Source organism: Chinchilla lanigera, unplaced genomic scaffold, assembly GCF_000276665.1.
Source record: "Chinchilla lanigera isolate Chin_1 unplaced genomic scaffold, ChiLan1.0 scaffold00028, whole genome shotgun sequence".
Taxonomy (NCBI): Eukaryota; Metazoa; Chordata; class Mammalia; order Rodentia; family Chinchillidae; genus Chinchilla; species Chinchilla lanigera.
Window position 1 is genome coordinate 9224419 of NW_004955429.1, and position 16834 is coordinate 9241252.

Below are 16834 nucleotides of genomic sequence, written 5' to 3' on the forward strand. Positions count from 1 at the left end.
AAGATTTCTCTGGGCCTGCCTTCCCTAGTAGCTTGTGTCTCCAAAGCAGCCACACGGACAAGATTTCTGAGCTATGAGTTCCCAGTTCAGATGTTCCACTATGTGTCCTGGTGATCTTTGTGGTTATGCCATGATGTCTGAAAGAATTTTGAGGTTCAGTGGCATTGCCATTAAAGCAGACCATCTGTGAGATGTCATGAGAAGATGCTGCACATAGCTCCTCACTTTTCTCATCAAATGACCTCCCTGATAAACAGAGCCCACCCTCTATCGGTCCTATTGATCCTTTCTCCCTCACTCACCTTAGGACCCTACTTCTTTTGAGCAAACTCGTCAACAGTGGTACCACATCCTTCCTATGCATCACAGGAACCTGCCCTACACTCAAATCTTCATGGAAGACCACTGGCAAACGTCTTGAAATCTTAATAAATAAATATATATATATATATATATATATATATATTTTCACCTCCCAGTATGATTCCACTCTGACTATTGCTGCTAGGAAAGTTAGAGCAATCATAACTTGAAGGAAAGAGCAAACATTGTTCAATTTTGACCAGAAATTGGCTCTTGAACAACTACAGGGGAGGAAGCCTGGGGGTTGAAGGATATAGACTTAATGTCAGAGGAGCCAAGTTGATAAAAACCCCATTGGCAGACGGAGAGGATCTCATTCCTAGCAGGCTGGGTGGGGCGGGGAGCTAAGGAGAACACTGCAGAGCTGGAAGCACACTTGAAGGAAGTAAATTGGGTGTAAGAGGTAAGGAAGAAAACGGCCCAGGTCTCCAGGAGCCACATTACAAAGGAATTCTAATTGCTCATGTCATGTTCAAGGACCTTCTAAACCAGTGTCAGAGAACTGAGGTCAGGGAGGAGCTCTGTGGGAGGAGATCTGTCCTTGACAACCACTGCACAGGCCGGAGGCTCACCAACAGGGGAAGCTGTGGATGCCAGCGGGCACACACGCGTGACAGAGGGACCCATGATGTTCCTTCCCAAAATAAAGTAAAAGGCCCCTACTTCATGACTCCTAGGGAGAGGTGAGGGGAAAAGATAGTTGTTAGGACCCGAACACAGATAGGACTGGATGACAATGGGATTTACCAATTATATCAACATTTTTTCATGACATTGACTGCTTTTGCTAATGTAACTACATTATATTATTTGATATATTATGATATATTATTTTACTAATGAATGATATATTATTTGACATATATATACCAAATATATATTATTTTACAACCAAATGCTCCATTTCCCCAATATGATTATCAAATAATATCTGCAAAAAAATAAAATAAAATAAAATTTCTCTTCATTAGACTTGGGAAAAAAAGGAGAAAGTACAAAAAGGAATCCTGTCATACAGCTGATGTGTGTAATATTAGCTTATTCTTGCTCTAGAATAAACTCAATGTTAATGGATTTCTTAGATTATTTAAATATCTTTTATTCTGATTATAAAATGATACCTTAGAATGAAAAAATATACAAAAAGAAAAATCAAGTGTAACACCAACAAAAGAACATTCAATCTATGATTTTGCAAGGAGTAACATGCTATACCTTAGTACATTTATTGATCGCAATCAAGATTTTTCTATAGGTGGCTGGGGATTTAGCTCAGTGGCACAGTGCCTGCCTGGCAAGCGCAAAGTCATGATTTTGATTCCCAGTACCAGAGAAAAACCAAAAAACAAGATTTTTTATAAAAATATATTGTGAACCTTTTCCACTTTTAAATAGTATAAAAATATGACAGATGGCTTCACAGATGTCCATATAATAGATGTATCTTAATTTACTTAAACATTAACCTAATATCATAAAATTAGCTTTCCTAGTAATGTTATGAGCATACAATAATATTTGAAGAAAATACTTTAAATTGTCCTTCAGAATAAGTGCCAAAAGATGAAATGACTATTCAGAGGATATGAACATTTTTATATCCTTATTCATATCACAAAAATAATATTAAAAACTATTCTAATGCTTCTACCTGTAGAATCTGCTAATGTTTATCTTCTCATGTTCTTCCTAACAGTGAAGATTTTTAATTATTAATTTTTATTTCATTTAAAAATATTATTGACAATGTTTTTGCTTTTAATAGTGATTCATGATTAATGGTGAAAGTGATCATTTCATTATGTGTGGTATTCTGTGAGTAAGCTTTCCTTTGGGAATTTTTATCCTTATTTCTAAGAGAGAAGGCATATTTTTTTTAAATTATTGACCAGAACAGAATTATTTTGTAATGCGTATTTCAAAGATTTTTCTTTTTCCACTTTATTTATAATGGTTTTGACACACTGAAACTTTTCATTGAAATATTCTAATTTAATGATTATTTTTTAGTTTTTAAAAATTTTACACATAAAATTTCCCCACCCCATTATTTCTCATCCATATCTAGCAAGCATATTCTGCAGAGTTATTGTGCATCAAAATGAGGAATTTCAGGGCTGGGGATATAGCTCAGAGGTCCAGCACCTTGCTCTTGGCAAGCTCAAGGTCCTGAGTTCAATTCCTTTTTTTGTGTGTATGTGTGTGTGTGGTACTGGGAATTGGACTCACCACCTTGTGCTTACCAAGCAGGCACTTATGCCACTGAGCTATATCCCCAGCCTCAATTCCTGATACCTAAGAAAAAGAGAAACATCGATTGACTTTCCAAAACTCATTATCAAGCACAATAAAGATTACAGTTTTGTTTTTAACATTTAGCATTATCTTGATTACTTTTCTCTTGTTGCTGAGACAAAATACCTGACCGCCAGAATTAAGGAAGGAAAGGTTTATTTAGCTCAAAGTTTGTGGAGGTTTCAGTCTATACTCAGCTGGCTCCAAGGCAGAGTGGCTCATGGGCAACAGTTCATGGCAGCAAAAAATAGCAAAAGCAACAAGAGCAGAAGGGGAGGAGCAGCAGCAAGCAGCCTCTTTCCCTCCCTTACATTATATGCAAACTACCTGCCCCGGGGCAGGTATAGCACTCACACCATGAGTCAATCATAAACTGTAGAAGCCTGCTCCATGACTGCATGAAGCTTTGGGGGGACATTCAGACACAAACCATAACAAGCAATTTTTTTTTTAGAAATTTGAGATGTGTGTAGCAGGTAAATTTATTTCATGGAATTATATCACACTCATTTGTTGCATACAATAAAACTATTATATGATGATTATTATCACTGGTTCTAGAATCAAAGGGTTAGTTTTTAATGTGCAATTGAGTAGCTCTATGTCCTTTGACATTTTATTTTCTCTAATCTGAGCATCATTTTCTCAACTTATATGATGTGAACAACAATATCTCCTACTATCTTGGTGCCTCATGAAGATTAGATGAGATTCTGAATAAAAATTGCTTTAGTGTTTGGCATAAAAATCAGCTTAAATTATTAGTATCTATAATGCTTTCTCAACTGATTTGACCTGGCATTACTGTGTATTAAATATATTATAGGTAGGGGCTTTAGCTCAGTGGCACAGCACCTGCCTGGCAAACATGAGGTTGTGAGTTCAATTCCCAGTACTGGAAAAAAAACAAAAAAACAAAAAAACAAAATATATTATAGGTATGCTTAAGATATCTAATAATCATTTTCTTTTCTAAATATTAACTGCCATAGACATGATACACTGATCTAAACCTACTAAAGAAAGTTCTTTCCCATTAGTAGAAAAAACTTCTTTCCCATTAATCTTCTTCTCCCCTTCAAGCTATTACCACTCATTTTTTACAGATGGATTTCCAAGAGACTTCATTAGGTTCCAAAACTTAGCCCAATTAGATTTTGCACTAAAATGGAATTAACATAAAAGTTGGTTCCATGGAAATGTACCTATGTGTACTCCAGAAGAATTTCATGAAGAGATTTCAAGCATTGGCATGAATCTTTTTCTACATATCTATATTTTTCTAATTTTCTTCAGAAAAGCCCAACATATTTATTACATTTCATATATGTATGTAATTCTGAATATTCCTAGAGACTGACTGAGTCCCCCATTTAGGCTATGTGCTTGTTGCAGCATTGTGAACTGTTTAATGCCTAATGTTATAGTCAATAGGGTTGTTAATTTTTAAAAATCATTCATAAAACATTTTGCATTCAATGGCACGCTATGATGGAGAGTGCATATGAAACTTCACGTTTAATTTTTTTACTGCTTTAGCTTCAAGTACTTCAATGGACTGATTACTTTTAAAGATAGTTGCTTTTTATGTCATCTGATTAAAGAAATATTGCTTGCATTATTTAACATCATCTGGCTAAATGTTATCACCTCTCAGATTCTGAAAATGCACTTCTAAGGTAATTGCCACATTTCACATATAAATTTACATTTATATAGAGTAGATACATTTTTAAAACACTTCTTCCTAAATTTAAAAATGCAATAGAATTTAGATATAACTTCAAAACTTCATAGTATAGGCCAGGTGTGGTGGCACATGCCTGTAATCCCAGTACTTGGGAGGCTGAAGCAGGAGGATTGCTGCAAGTTCAAGGACCAGACTGGGCTACAAAGTGAGCTCAAGGGCAGCCTGAACTGCCTACCGAGACCCTATCTTGAAAAGAAAAAAAAACTTCATAATATAGCTCATCAAATTGTAAATATAAAAAGAGATTCCTACTCCATATAAAAACAGAATATTCCATAAAAACATATAGAGTTCTGGAATGAATAGAAATATTTTTTGAGCATAATATGTGGTAAGGGAGAAAAATATCAGATGAACTGAATATATTTTCCCTTTTGAATCATAGTAAATTAAGCTAATTAATACCAATTTCAAGTATACAAGTGATCATCAACATCTCCACAATGTATTAAGAACACAGAATTAGAATCTGGTTGTCAGAATCTGGTTGATTTCAATTTAAATGATAGCAGCAAAAATAATTCTACTGTATATATTATTAAGTAAAACTAAAGCAATATTAAATAATTTGAAACAACTCCCAGCTGAGACATTAGTCTACCTTTTCTGTAATAAAGTGGATTTGGTATTAAAATAAATAAATACAGATAAAAGAGAAAAGAAGGAGCAATGTTAGTGAGGCATTGGAATGAGAGCTTCCCACTTTCGTTTCCCACCACGGAAGTCCAACTAACAACTATCCACAGAGAACACCTCTATGAAGAGCTAAAAACTTGGGAGTGAGGCTGAAATATTCTTCCCCTGCAGAACTGAGAAAAGCCGCATTTGGTGGGTAAGAGGAACAGTTTCACTTTGACTGGGTTACCTCTAACTCAAATCAGCATAATGCCACACACAGAGAATTCACCTGGGCCCTGTGGTTTCTACCAATGGGAAGAAGACATCCCCACTTCCTCACCATTCTGGGACACTTCACCGAAAGACCAGCCCATCTTGCCCCGTGGAAAGGGCTGGAGGGGCTGGGAATGTAACTCAGTGGTAGAGCACTTGTTTAGCAGGTGCAAGGTTTGATCCCCAGCACTGCATCAAAAAGAGGAAGAACAAGAAGAGGAAGGTGGACGAGAAGGGGTAGGGGGAGCAGGAGAGGGAGGAAGAGGAGGAGGAGAAAGTGCTGGAGCTATCACCAGGACTAGATCAGCCGGGATCTATCAAAAACAAAGAACAATGACAAGGGTGGGGCTCACAGTGACCAGTATGCAGATCCAGGGCTCTGCTTGCAGGCCCACAGACATACCACATTAGTGAGTTCAGCCAACAGCCCTGCTCTGCAGGAAGCACAGTCGTTAGGCTGGCCAGGCTTCAACAACTTCTCAGCTCCGTCACCCAGTCCTGGACCTCTCTCTAAAGGCCCTCATGCTAAGACCAGGAGGCAAATGCCTCAACAAGTCCTGGAGAAAAGGGGAACGTGGCTATATCCCACCAAACAGCCAACTAGCAACTGCAACAAGCCTCAGTGCTCTGCTTGACGGTATCCCATACCTGGAGGCAAACTCAAGTCTCTACCTATTTGTGGACATAGTCTCTGGCCTTGCCTACACCAAGGGATCACATGGCACCTGGAGACCTCAAGTAGTCTCATAGTTCAACGCCTGGCTCTGTCCAACTATAGCTTCCACAGGACAGTCCACATTTGTGCTTAGCCAGGAAAGACAACCTGACATGTTTTTCTGTCAAAGATGATAGCAGAACAGCCAGCAGTTCACCTGATGGAGACCAGCCAGTGTTCTCAAGGGACCACTGAGCAGAGCCAGCAGTTCCACTCAACCTCAGAGTGCAGGTTATAGACCAGTCCAACTACAGAAGCCAGCACCAAGGTCAGGACAACTGGGCTCACTATCAGATGTCAGGCCTAGCACCAACAAGGAACACTTGGAAAGGTCAGAAGAAATGACTATTTCTTTGAATACACAGGAACCAAAGCAAGGTCTCAAAGATCATGAGAAATCCCAAGAGCACAAAGAGCATTCTCCAGGACAGATCATATGTTAGGCCACAAAATAAATCTTATCAAATGTAAGTGGATTAAAAACACATTAAGTATCTTTTTAGAACATAATAGCATACAAGTAGAAATAGATAACAGGAGAGATCTTGGAAAATCCACAAGCAGGTGCAAACGGGTTCAGAAGGTCACAGAAGAAGTCAAAAAAGAAATAAAAAATTCCTTGAGAGAAATGAAAATTGAAAAGACAACAAACCAGAAGTATAGGATGTATAAAAGCAATCCTAAGAGGAAATTTCATAGTGATGAACATCTATATCAAAAATGATTTGGAATGTTCTAAAATACCTCAGGGAACCATAAAAAGAAGAACAAAGTAAACCCAAAGTTAAAAGGAGAAAGGAAGTAATAAAGAGAGTTTTTGATATGACCCTAAGAGTCTGGGAAATAAAAGCAAAAACAGACAAATACAGTAGCAACAAACTGAAAAGCTTTTGCACAGTAAAGGAAACAATTCAAAAGGAAGACAATTCACGGAATGGGAGAAAATTAAAACCTATACATTAGAAAAAGAGTTGGTATCTAAATTATATCAGGAAATCAAACAACTCAGTAACTAAAACACCCCTAAGTAATCCAGTTTTAAGATGGGTAACAGACTAGAGTAGACATTACTCAAAGGAAGACATACAAATGTCCAACTGGTACGTGGAAAATGTTCAACATCACTAATCCCTAAGGAAATGTAAAATAAGACCATAATGTGATAGCACCTCACACCAAGTAGAACGGTTGCTTAAAAAAAGGTAAAAGATAAGCACTGGCAAGAATGCAGAAAAAGTGGAACACTTGTAGATTATTAATGAGAATGTAAATTAGTATAATAAATATTAAAATCAGTCTGGAAATTCCTCAAAAATCTAAACATAGAACTATCACATGGTACAGTAATCTCCCTACTGGAATTAAAATCAATTTGTTGAAAGGCTATCTTTAATTCTGTGTTTATAATAGCATCATGCACAATAGCTAAGATAGATAATCAATCTAAATTTTCATGAATGAATGAATGGATTTTTTAAAAAATGCAGTATATATTCATATACATAGTATTCTATTCTGCTTTTAAAAGGAAGGAAATTCTGTCATTTGCACAAAATGGTTAAACTTGGAGCACATTATGCTAAGCGAATATATTAAACACAGAAAGAAATAATTCTGGTGTCACTCATAGGTGGAATCTAAAACAGCTGAACTGATAGAAGTAAAGTGTAAAATGATGATTATCAAAGGCTGAGGATAGGATGAGAAGTAATTAGACAAAGGGAAAGCTTCAGATAAACAGAAGGAATAACTTTTGAGATCCACTGCATAGTAGAGTAACTAAATATGTGTGTCATGGTTTGTACCTAAATGTTCCCCCAACACCTCATGCTGTCATGGGGATTTTTCAGAGAATGAATCTATAGTGTAAGATGCTGGGATTAAGGGTGTATGATTAGTAAATCAGTCCACTGATTGATTTGGCAAACTTCTGGCCAGGATTAAGGGTATGAATGCTACACTCGCCTTAGGGCAGGTAGCCCACATACAATGCAAGGGACAGAAAGAGTCTTGGCTCCCCTGCTTCCCTCATTGCTTTGCTACCTTCTGCCCACTGTGGATGTTTCTCCTCTGCAATGCCTCTCTGCCACACCACCCTGCCTTGGAACCAGCTGATTGTAGACTGAAACTTCCACAAACTGTAAGCCAAATAAACCTTTTCCCCTTTAACTCTGTGTGTTGGGTATTTTATCTCAGCAACAAGAAAAGTAACTAAGACAATGTATATTTCAAAAAGACAAGGAGAACAAAGAGTGAATTTCAAATGTCCTATCAGAAAAAATAAGTAATAGATGTTAACTTTCTTGATTTAATCATTGCATATTTTATATATATAACATCACGGCATGACCTCAAATGTAAAAATTATACTCTGTGAATTACAAATAGCAATAAAAATTAATAAAATGAAATGAGATAATGAGGAAAATCAGTCAACATGGATCAGCATGGAAGCAAACAATCCAATTTTTTAAAATGACTAAAAAATACACAGACAGAACCACAGTATATTTTCCTGGTTAAAGATGTCCATGAAGTCTAATAAAGAGGAACCCAAACATTTGTTATACCTTCAAATTATTTTTTTTTTGTTCACTATATATTAAGTGTCCAGGCGCTGGGGTTTTAGCTCAGTGGCAAAGCGCCTGCCTGGCAAGTGCAAGGTCATGAGTTCAGTTCCCGATACCGGAGAAAAACCAAAAAATATATATATTAAGGGTCCAATATATAGTGCTTATGTATAAATAGAATTTATTCCATTTAAAGATTCAGTTTTTCTACTTGATATCTTAAGGGGGAAGTGAGTTAAAAATAACGGGTTCATTTATTCTTTAAAAATCCTATCAATAGGTGCCCCATTAACACAGTAGGTATCGCGTCAGTCTCATAAAAATCCTATCACTGTTTTTTTAATTTTAAAAGTAAAAGAATGAAAACATATTAACAAACAGACATCCATTTACAAAGTAGCACAAAAATAGTACAAGCAATACTGAATTAGGGACAAGGTGACAGGGAATTAACTATCATTTTAAAATAAAAACATTTTTTAAAACATCTATTAATAGTGTCTGTTCCATAAAAATTCAGCCTCAACAAACCAATTTTATCAAGAAAAGTCTTACACGTTAATCTATTTCTTTAAAGGTCATACCATCTGGATGTGAAAGTGAGCAGATTGATTTTTTTTCCCAAAGTGTGGCTATTTTTGCATCATTATAAAGTTAGAGTTTTTGAAAAATCTAATCTGTAGGTTCACGTCACAAGTTTTCATGGGAGAAATTGCTTGTGCATCATTATTCCCTCACAACATTCTTCCTAGTGCGGCATACAAAATAAACTCATCATTTAAAGTGATTCTCCATTTATCTGCAGGTACTTGCCCACATGTTAAATAAAATACCAAAGTGAAAACTTCCCAGCAATGAAAATGAAAAGCGAAAAAGCCGAAAGGTGACCTCCCAATGTAACATTTAAAATGAAATGTGTTTATTCGACAGATCTGTGCCAGTGCCTTCCTCTGAGGCTGTTATTAGAATTTTTCATGCAGTGGAGACCTTTCCCACTCAGCAGCTCTCTCCTTCTCCACATTAACCTTTTCCCTGAAGCAAGACTGTGCGCATTATCACAGCCGGAGTGTTAAAGGAAGCTCCATAGAAATTAATAATGGAAGGGACTTTGCACCTCTGGTCAAATCAACCGAGTGATTCCTCCTTTGCTGCTCACCGAGCAGCAGTAAGGGTTTTCCAAGGAAGGCTGGAGCAAGGAGCAACATACCCACATGTAGCCTCTCCGGGAAAATTGGACAAATACAAATGAATCCTTGTCCTTGGCTGTGCTGTGTATTTACTAACCAATAAGTATGAACGGCATGATAGCCATCCTGAACTATGGCAGAAAAATCATTAGTCTGTTTCCTTCTACAAAGAAGAAACTTTCAGTAACTTTTTGTTTTGAAAAGCAAGACAAATAGTGATGATTAAATGCATAAAAGGAAGGAAAACACTAATAACATCAAATCGGGAGAGTCTTATTTTTGCAGCAGAAAATGAAGAATTCTGTAAATACCTATTGATACTTTACCTGAAAAAAATTAGAAAACACAGGTTTGAGTTAAGTGACCTACTAAAATAGAATTGTAGAGTAGAAATAATAGACTAGAATTAGCCTCCAGAGGATGGAATCAGTAGCAATATGAACCAACAACAAAGCAATAGTAGTTTTAGGAAAATGTTTATCAAAGTGATTGCACGAAAGACTGACACCAGGCTCCATTGATGGCATGGAGCTTCCCTTCTAGATTTCATCATGCGTGGAAACCTGCAAGATGCTGTGCATGTCCTTTTTTGGTAAACTGTTTCCTGTTAATTAATGATATTCCAGGCAACAAGTTGATATTCCAGGTTGGGCATTTTCCAACCTATGAGAGATAGTTTTACTTACTTTATAATTTTTTGCAATAAAAATGGAGGTTCGAGATAACACAACTATGAAATGGTTCACCTGGGATTCAAAAGTAGGTCCTGTACTCTCTGAAGTTTGTGCTGTTTCCACTGGGTTGAAATAAAAACACATGGGCCAGAGTGTGTCACTGACATAGTCAGTACCAGCTCAGCTGGGATAACATCCTATAGACAAAAATAAGACCTACATACTTAAGCTAAAATTCATTTCAAGTATTTCCATATTAAATTCATAGCTCAGTTCATAATTTCCATCAGAGCATTTTACAGTTGCATTAATGAGTTTCTTTTAAATTTTCTTATTAATTTTCCTTAATAGGAGATTAAAAGCTACATTTCTGCTTATCATTCTTTCTTTCTAATCAGTAAAAATTGACTTCAAGTAAATTCTATCCAGTTAAAATTTTAGTGATTTGTTATTAAAGTAAATTTTGTGAATGAAGCCATCTTTCTTAAACACTATATTTTAGTTTCTGCTTTACTCTAAAGGAATATAAAGTACAATCCACATGGGATTAGCAGTCTAGCTGAATCTTCAGATGCCCCTGGCTTGAAGATGTATGGAGAATGGGAAGTGGAGAACGGAGAAGGTCACTTACATTGCTGCTCATCACTGCCGTCCCCACACTGGTCTGTGAAGTCACACACATTGTCAGGAGGCAAGGAGACCCCACTGTCACATCGAAAAGCTTCTGATTCTTGATGACCCAGGACAAAAATGAAAGCAGAGGAAATCCAGAGAAAACAAAAAGCTTCATTCATTGGGAACATTTTCAGCCAGGAAGAGAAACTTCACTTGGTATTGTGTATTGTTAAATATCAGGCAGTTAAAATGGGGAAGTTCATAATTAGAAGCATCTTTTTATTTTCTCTCTTCTTTGTTTGCCAGATCGACTTCTTAGGACTGGATGCTACCAGTAACTAGCTGCAACTCTAACAAATGACTCTTTAGGCAGGTAATTTACTCTTTCACAGGAGTGTCTTTAGAAAATATTTAACTTGAGTAATTGCACTGTTTCTGCAGCTAGCTAAACTAGGGTGTTTATTGCCCTATGTACACCATGTTTAAACAATTTAAGCTTTTACAGTCATGCTCTCGCTTGAAAGAAAAATTTAAAAACAAAGGACAAGCAAAGACAAGGGAGTATAATAAATTGTAAATTACACAGAAATGTTCTGCCTTAATTCCTACACTCATTTAAAGCCATTTGCATAATGTAGCTTGTTACTGTTACTAAAAGACATTCAGATATTTCAGGTCCATTTGTTACCACTCAGTGAAAAAAAAAATATGCTGCTTAATTCAACTGAAACCTTACATTATTTTTTGAGATAGTTTAAGATCACAGATTTTTAAAAACTGAAGAGATATGAAAGATTATTATACTATAAATCATATAAATTGAACCCAAGTAAATTACAGGATATATAGCAAGTTCATGTTAGAAACTAGAATTCAGATATCTTCTTCATATAGTGCTATTCTTTTCTGTCTTTCTCTTTCTCCCCATGCCCCAATCTAAGCATTCTACAACATCATAGTATATACCTTAAATGTACATAAGAAAAAGTAGTCTTTAAAATACATTTCAAAAATAAAGCAAAATGGAAAAATGTCACAATAAATGTATCTGATTAAAAAAGAAAGGTCAGGGGCTGGGGATTTAGCTCAACAGCAAAAGCGCCTGCCTGGCAAGTGCAAGGTTGTGAGTTTGATTCCTGGTATTGGAAGAAAAAATAACAAAAAAATAAATGAAAACTAAGGTCTTAGTAATTTGCTGTATCCCCTCGAGTATATGATTCAACTAGTATTAAAATTTTTCTGTATCCATCCCCTATGCCCAGAAAAAGAGCAGGATTATGACATTTCTACTGTTGTAACCCCATTTACTAAGATGTTCTGGCAGGTAGTAGTTATTAAAACATTTCAATTCAACTGCAAATAAAATGACATTAATGAAGGATCATAATAATTCCAACTTTTGCTACCAATATGTGAGTAATACAACAGAAATGGTACTTTAAAAAGGACATACACCTCTTGTGTTCAGTGTTGATTTCCCATCTTTAACTCAGGTATTTTAAAAGACTCTTTAGATCTTGAAGCTACAATTTTGGACTACAGTAAAAATACACTCCGCTATATTCCAGCAGTAAATGTATTATTATATCACATCAAATCTCATTCAGGTTTTTCATTTTAAGAAAGGAAGAAAGAAATAGGGAAGGAAGAAAAGCAAAGAAAAATGATAAAAGATAAAAGAAGGAGAAAAAAGAATGTGAAAAGAGAAAGCAGGAAAGCACGAGTGTAAGGAGATGTGAGAAAATAGAAACACATCACTTGTGTAGCTGGGTTCTAAATTCCAGTCTCATCACATTTTCACATTTCCCGTTTGAAAAAACATATCGTGCATTCTGGTGCTGTTACAGCTTAGCTGTTTATTGCATAGTTTCAGATGGTAAACTGCATTATTAACTGTTACTACCTACTAAAACTAATGGGACCCTATGGTCTTTCAAGGACCATTCATCATTCAGACAAGAAATGAACTAGAATGGTGTAACCTGAGGAAATTGGCGTAACCCAGGAGAGTAATATTTTATAATGTGAACTTATCTTTTGTTTTCAAAATATAAAGTTAATTTTAACTGATAATACCTTTTTCACGTTTTCTCTAAAGCTCTCAGAAGGAACAAGAAATAGTGGGATGTTGACAGTACCTAGGGTGGTCTTCGTTAGGTATATTGAGTAAAAGGAAAAGCCCTTCTTGGAATCCAGGGCTCTCACAGAGTGCTGGAAGTTTAATCTACAACATTTCATGCAGTCTAAAATATTCTTTTATGTTCTTTGCTACTTTTAATGAAAAAGCTATTATTTGGGTACAGTAAGATTTTGTCTGCTTGGACGTGAACTCTAGGTAGAAAACAATGTCTGTATAATTGTAATTGAAGTACATTGCCAGTGACTTTCATCACGGATTACAAAGATCCTGGGTGAGACACTCAAAACACTACATATTCAAATGCAAAAGGACAAATGTCTTAAACACGTGGTTTTTCTCTTTTTAGAAAACCAGAACATGTATTCTATATTAAATACTGGGTATAGGTAAAAAGGAGGTAAGATGCAGTGCTGAATAAGGCAATCGCCCTGACTTTAGAATTTGCAATTTGGTAAGGGTGTATAAATGTGTTTATAACAAATACACACAAACTGATTCCAGTTTTGGCAAAAGTAGTGAATTACATTTTCCTTTTCAAAAAAAAGAAGAGCCACTCGAACTACCTCCATTTCATTGAATGGAACAGAACACAATATACTTTTAAATACATAAATAAGTACTAAACTTGCAAATATAAAGTAAATCTCAAGAGTTGAGAAGGAAATGAGAAGATTTGGAGTGGATGGAACAGTTTATTACTAAAAGATAATCCTAAGGAATACAGTATTTTAAGGAAAATTTTAGAATTAATGTGACAGTCACTGAAAGAATGTATGAGTTACAAGAAGAAATGATGAATAAAGACTAGAGTCATATTTGCACATAAAAGAAATCCAGATCTCCTAATCTTAAAAGATGAATTTGAGAATGTGATAAAGGTTGTTGGATGCTCATAAGATGGAGAATTAAAACTAATATCTTCACAAAAAGCCAAAGGAAGAATTTGCTAGGAAAAAAATTCCTAGCACCTTTCAAGATTTGCCTTAGGATTTCACCGTGGATTGTGGTCATTCAAATAAGAACTCGCAGTGGAAAATTAACTGTCACTGAAGAAGTAAATTTCCCAGACAGAGCCAACACAAACAAACAAGTAAAGGCAGAAATAGGCATCAAAGATTTTATATTGCATGTATGAGAAAGATAATATAAAATAACTATATATAATATTTAAGATTAAATTTTAATAGGCACAAAAAAGATACTAGCAAAAGTAGCTAGGCATGATTTTGTAAAAGAATCATTAAAATGCAACTATTGAAAAAAAAACAGGATGGTATGAACACAGAGAACATCAGAGAAAAATACAGAATGTAGTGAATTGGAAGATAAATATGGACAAATTCTACAAATGCAACATTGACACATACAAAAAATGCATAAAAATAGTTTAAGAACTTGGAGTGTATAATGACAAGGTCCAATATGTGATCAAAGAAATCTGCAGTATGCATAAAAGAAAAAAGTAGAAAGACTCCATATTTAAAAATAATAATTTTTCAGAAATAAAAAATGACATGAGCTCTAATGACCAGGTTACTGAATAAATAAAAAGAAATATTCAGCTAGGTACTTTGTACCAAACAGAATTTAAATTCCAGTTGAGAGATGATATATTTTCTATAAGGAAAACTACTTAGAGTGTCAACTTCTCAAGAGCAGTAAGCAGAAAGATAGTGGAAGAATATCTCTATAGTGATAAGAAAGCCATTACTGTTGCACTTAAAATGAGTAGCAACCCAAATGTTTATCTAGGATATAAGAAAAAACAAAGAAATGTTGGGAAAATTAAAAGCAGTGAGTGTATTCCCAACAGTGTATAATAATGGATATATTCTGAATTATAACCCCCAAAAGAATGCAGAGAAATAAAAGACTAGTTCATAAAACTATCTTCCACATATTTCAAAAACTCAGCTTTACACAGATGATTTTCTCTCACAGCAATGTCATCCTGTACAGCATTAGAAAATAAAGAACTCTAGAACAATATCAAAGTGGATATTTAGAAAAATAAAAACAAAACATATATAAGTGTTATGACTGTGAACAGATGCTACGGGAACATGAGCCATCTGCTTCTGGAATTTCTTTGAGATTTCAGCACCTCTTCACGTCTGGTTTTGTATATTGTTTCCACCAATGATGGAGTGCTACTGGCCACAGTCAAATTTATGGCTTGGTGGATCATATTACATTCAATTTACTTTGAACAGCTCCAGTGGCAGGGTCATTGATGGCTCGTGGTCAGGAGCTTAGTCTCTATCTGTTCCCAATAACTATTACTCAACAGTAGAACAGCTATTTGTTGGCTCTTTTCCAAAACCATACAGCTCAGCAATGCGATTCTCTTACAAAATTTGACATTGCCTTGTAGAGCATATTAATCTTCCACAGATCCTTACGGAGTAGTCCTATATTCAAAAGCCTTACCTTGTTTTAGGAATGACACAGCTGTATGTGTTCATAAACAGCTTTCTTTAAAATTAAAATAAACCAAGCAATTTTTCAACCTCTTTCTTAGAGATTTGAAGAGCAAGACGCAGCACATTGTCTTCCACTTCAATTTATCTTCATTGCCGTAACTTCAGTAAAGTGTCAAAATCCTTTATCTCCTAGGGTTTATCACCCAAACTCTGTTATATACAAGTTTCACTAAGGGATTTGGGCAACTTGTTATTCCACACTTACCAAGCTCTGTCCAAATAATGTCATGGCTGTGGTGGAGGAAAAGTTGCCCTGTCCGGGGCTGGGGATTTAGCTCAGCGGCACAGCATCTGCCTGGCAAGCACAAGGTCATGAGTTCGATTCCCGGCACTTGAAAAAAAAAAAAAAACAATAGTTGCCCTGTCCAGGAATGAGTCCATCAAAGCATTTCAGACAGCATTATATCTCAGAGTAAGTGAGATCGTGATGTTTTGTAAGATAATGAAGCCATATTAGCGTCACCTTAGTTGAAACAAAACATTACATGAGTTCTCTTTGAGCTGGAGTAAAGCAAGCAATACATTTCCCACACTGATTTTTACACAGAAACTTGCTTACTCCTCTCAGTGCAGAAACTCTAGCAGAGGGAGAGCCTGTTGAAAGAGTCACAACCTGATTTTTTTTTTTATACCTGTCCATTATTTTCCAAAATTCATCCATCTTCTGCAAAGGACAAAAAGAAAGGACAACAAGGAATCACGCAGATGGTAGCACGAATCTCTGCCACTCCCCCAGGGCTGGGACTTCCTTTTGTTTATTCCTACTGTGCAGAAGAGTTAACAGGATAGGCCTGAGTACTATGCTCAGAAGAGCTTGCTTACAAGGCTGATCCTTGAGCAGCACCTGGAATCTCCCTTTTGAGGAACTTTCCTCCCATTCCTTAACTAACAAGAGCATCTCACTCTGCCTGAAGCATTTGCCAGAATAATATGACTTATACTGAATACCTGTTTTACTTCTGGAAGTCTTGAACCTTGGAATATGCCAGGCACACTCTACCTGTACTACCAACGTCTACTAAAAACCATGGACACTGAGTTCCTAAGGAAGCATCCCTGTTTGCTTCTTATACCATATGACCACATGTGTTCTCATAACCCTTCATTGGGTGAACTGAGCATGTCTTATGTGACTCAAGTGGAGGGGATTC

The 16834-nt window shown here is 35.9% G+C and overlaps 1 protein-coding gene across 1 annotated transcript in view; it reads right to left on the reverse strand.

Annotated features, from left to right (window-relative positions):
- Malrd1 (MAM and LDL receptor class A domain containing 1) overlaps positions 1-11248 on the reverse strand; it is a 600954-nt gene extending 589706 nt beyond the window's left edge. The window contains exon 1 of the mRNA XM_005387237.2: positions 11077-11248. Within this exon, the coding sequence (XP_005387294.2) occupies positions 11077-11248 (172 nt within the window). The remainder of the gene's footprint in view (positions 1-11076) is intronic.
- Between the last annotated feature and the right edge of the window lie 5586 nt (positions 11249-16834).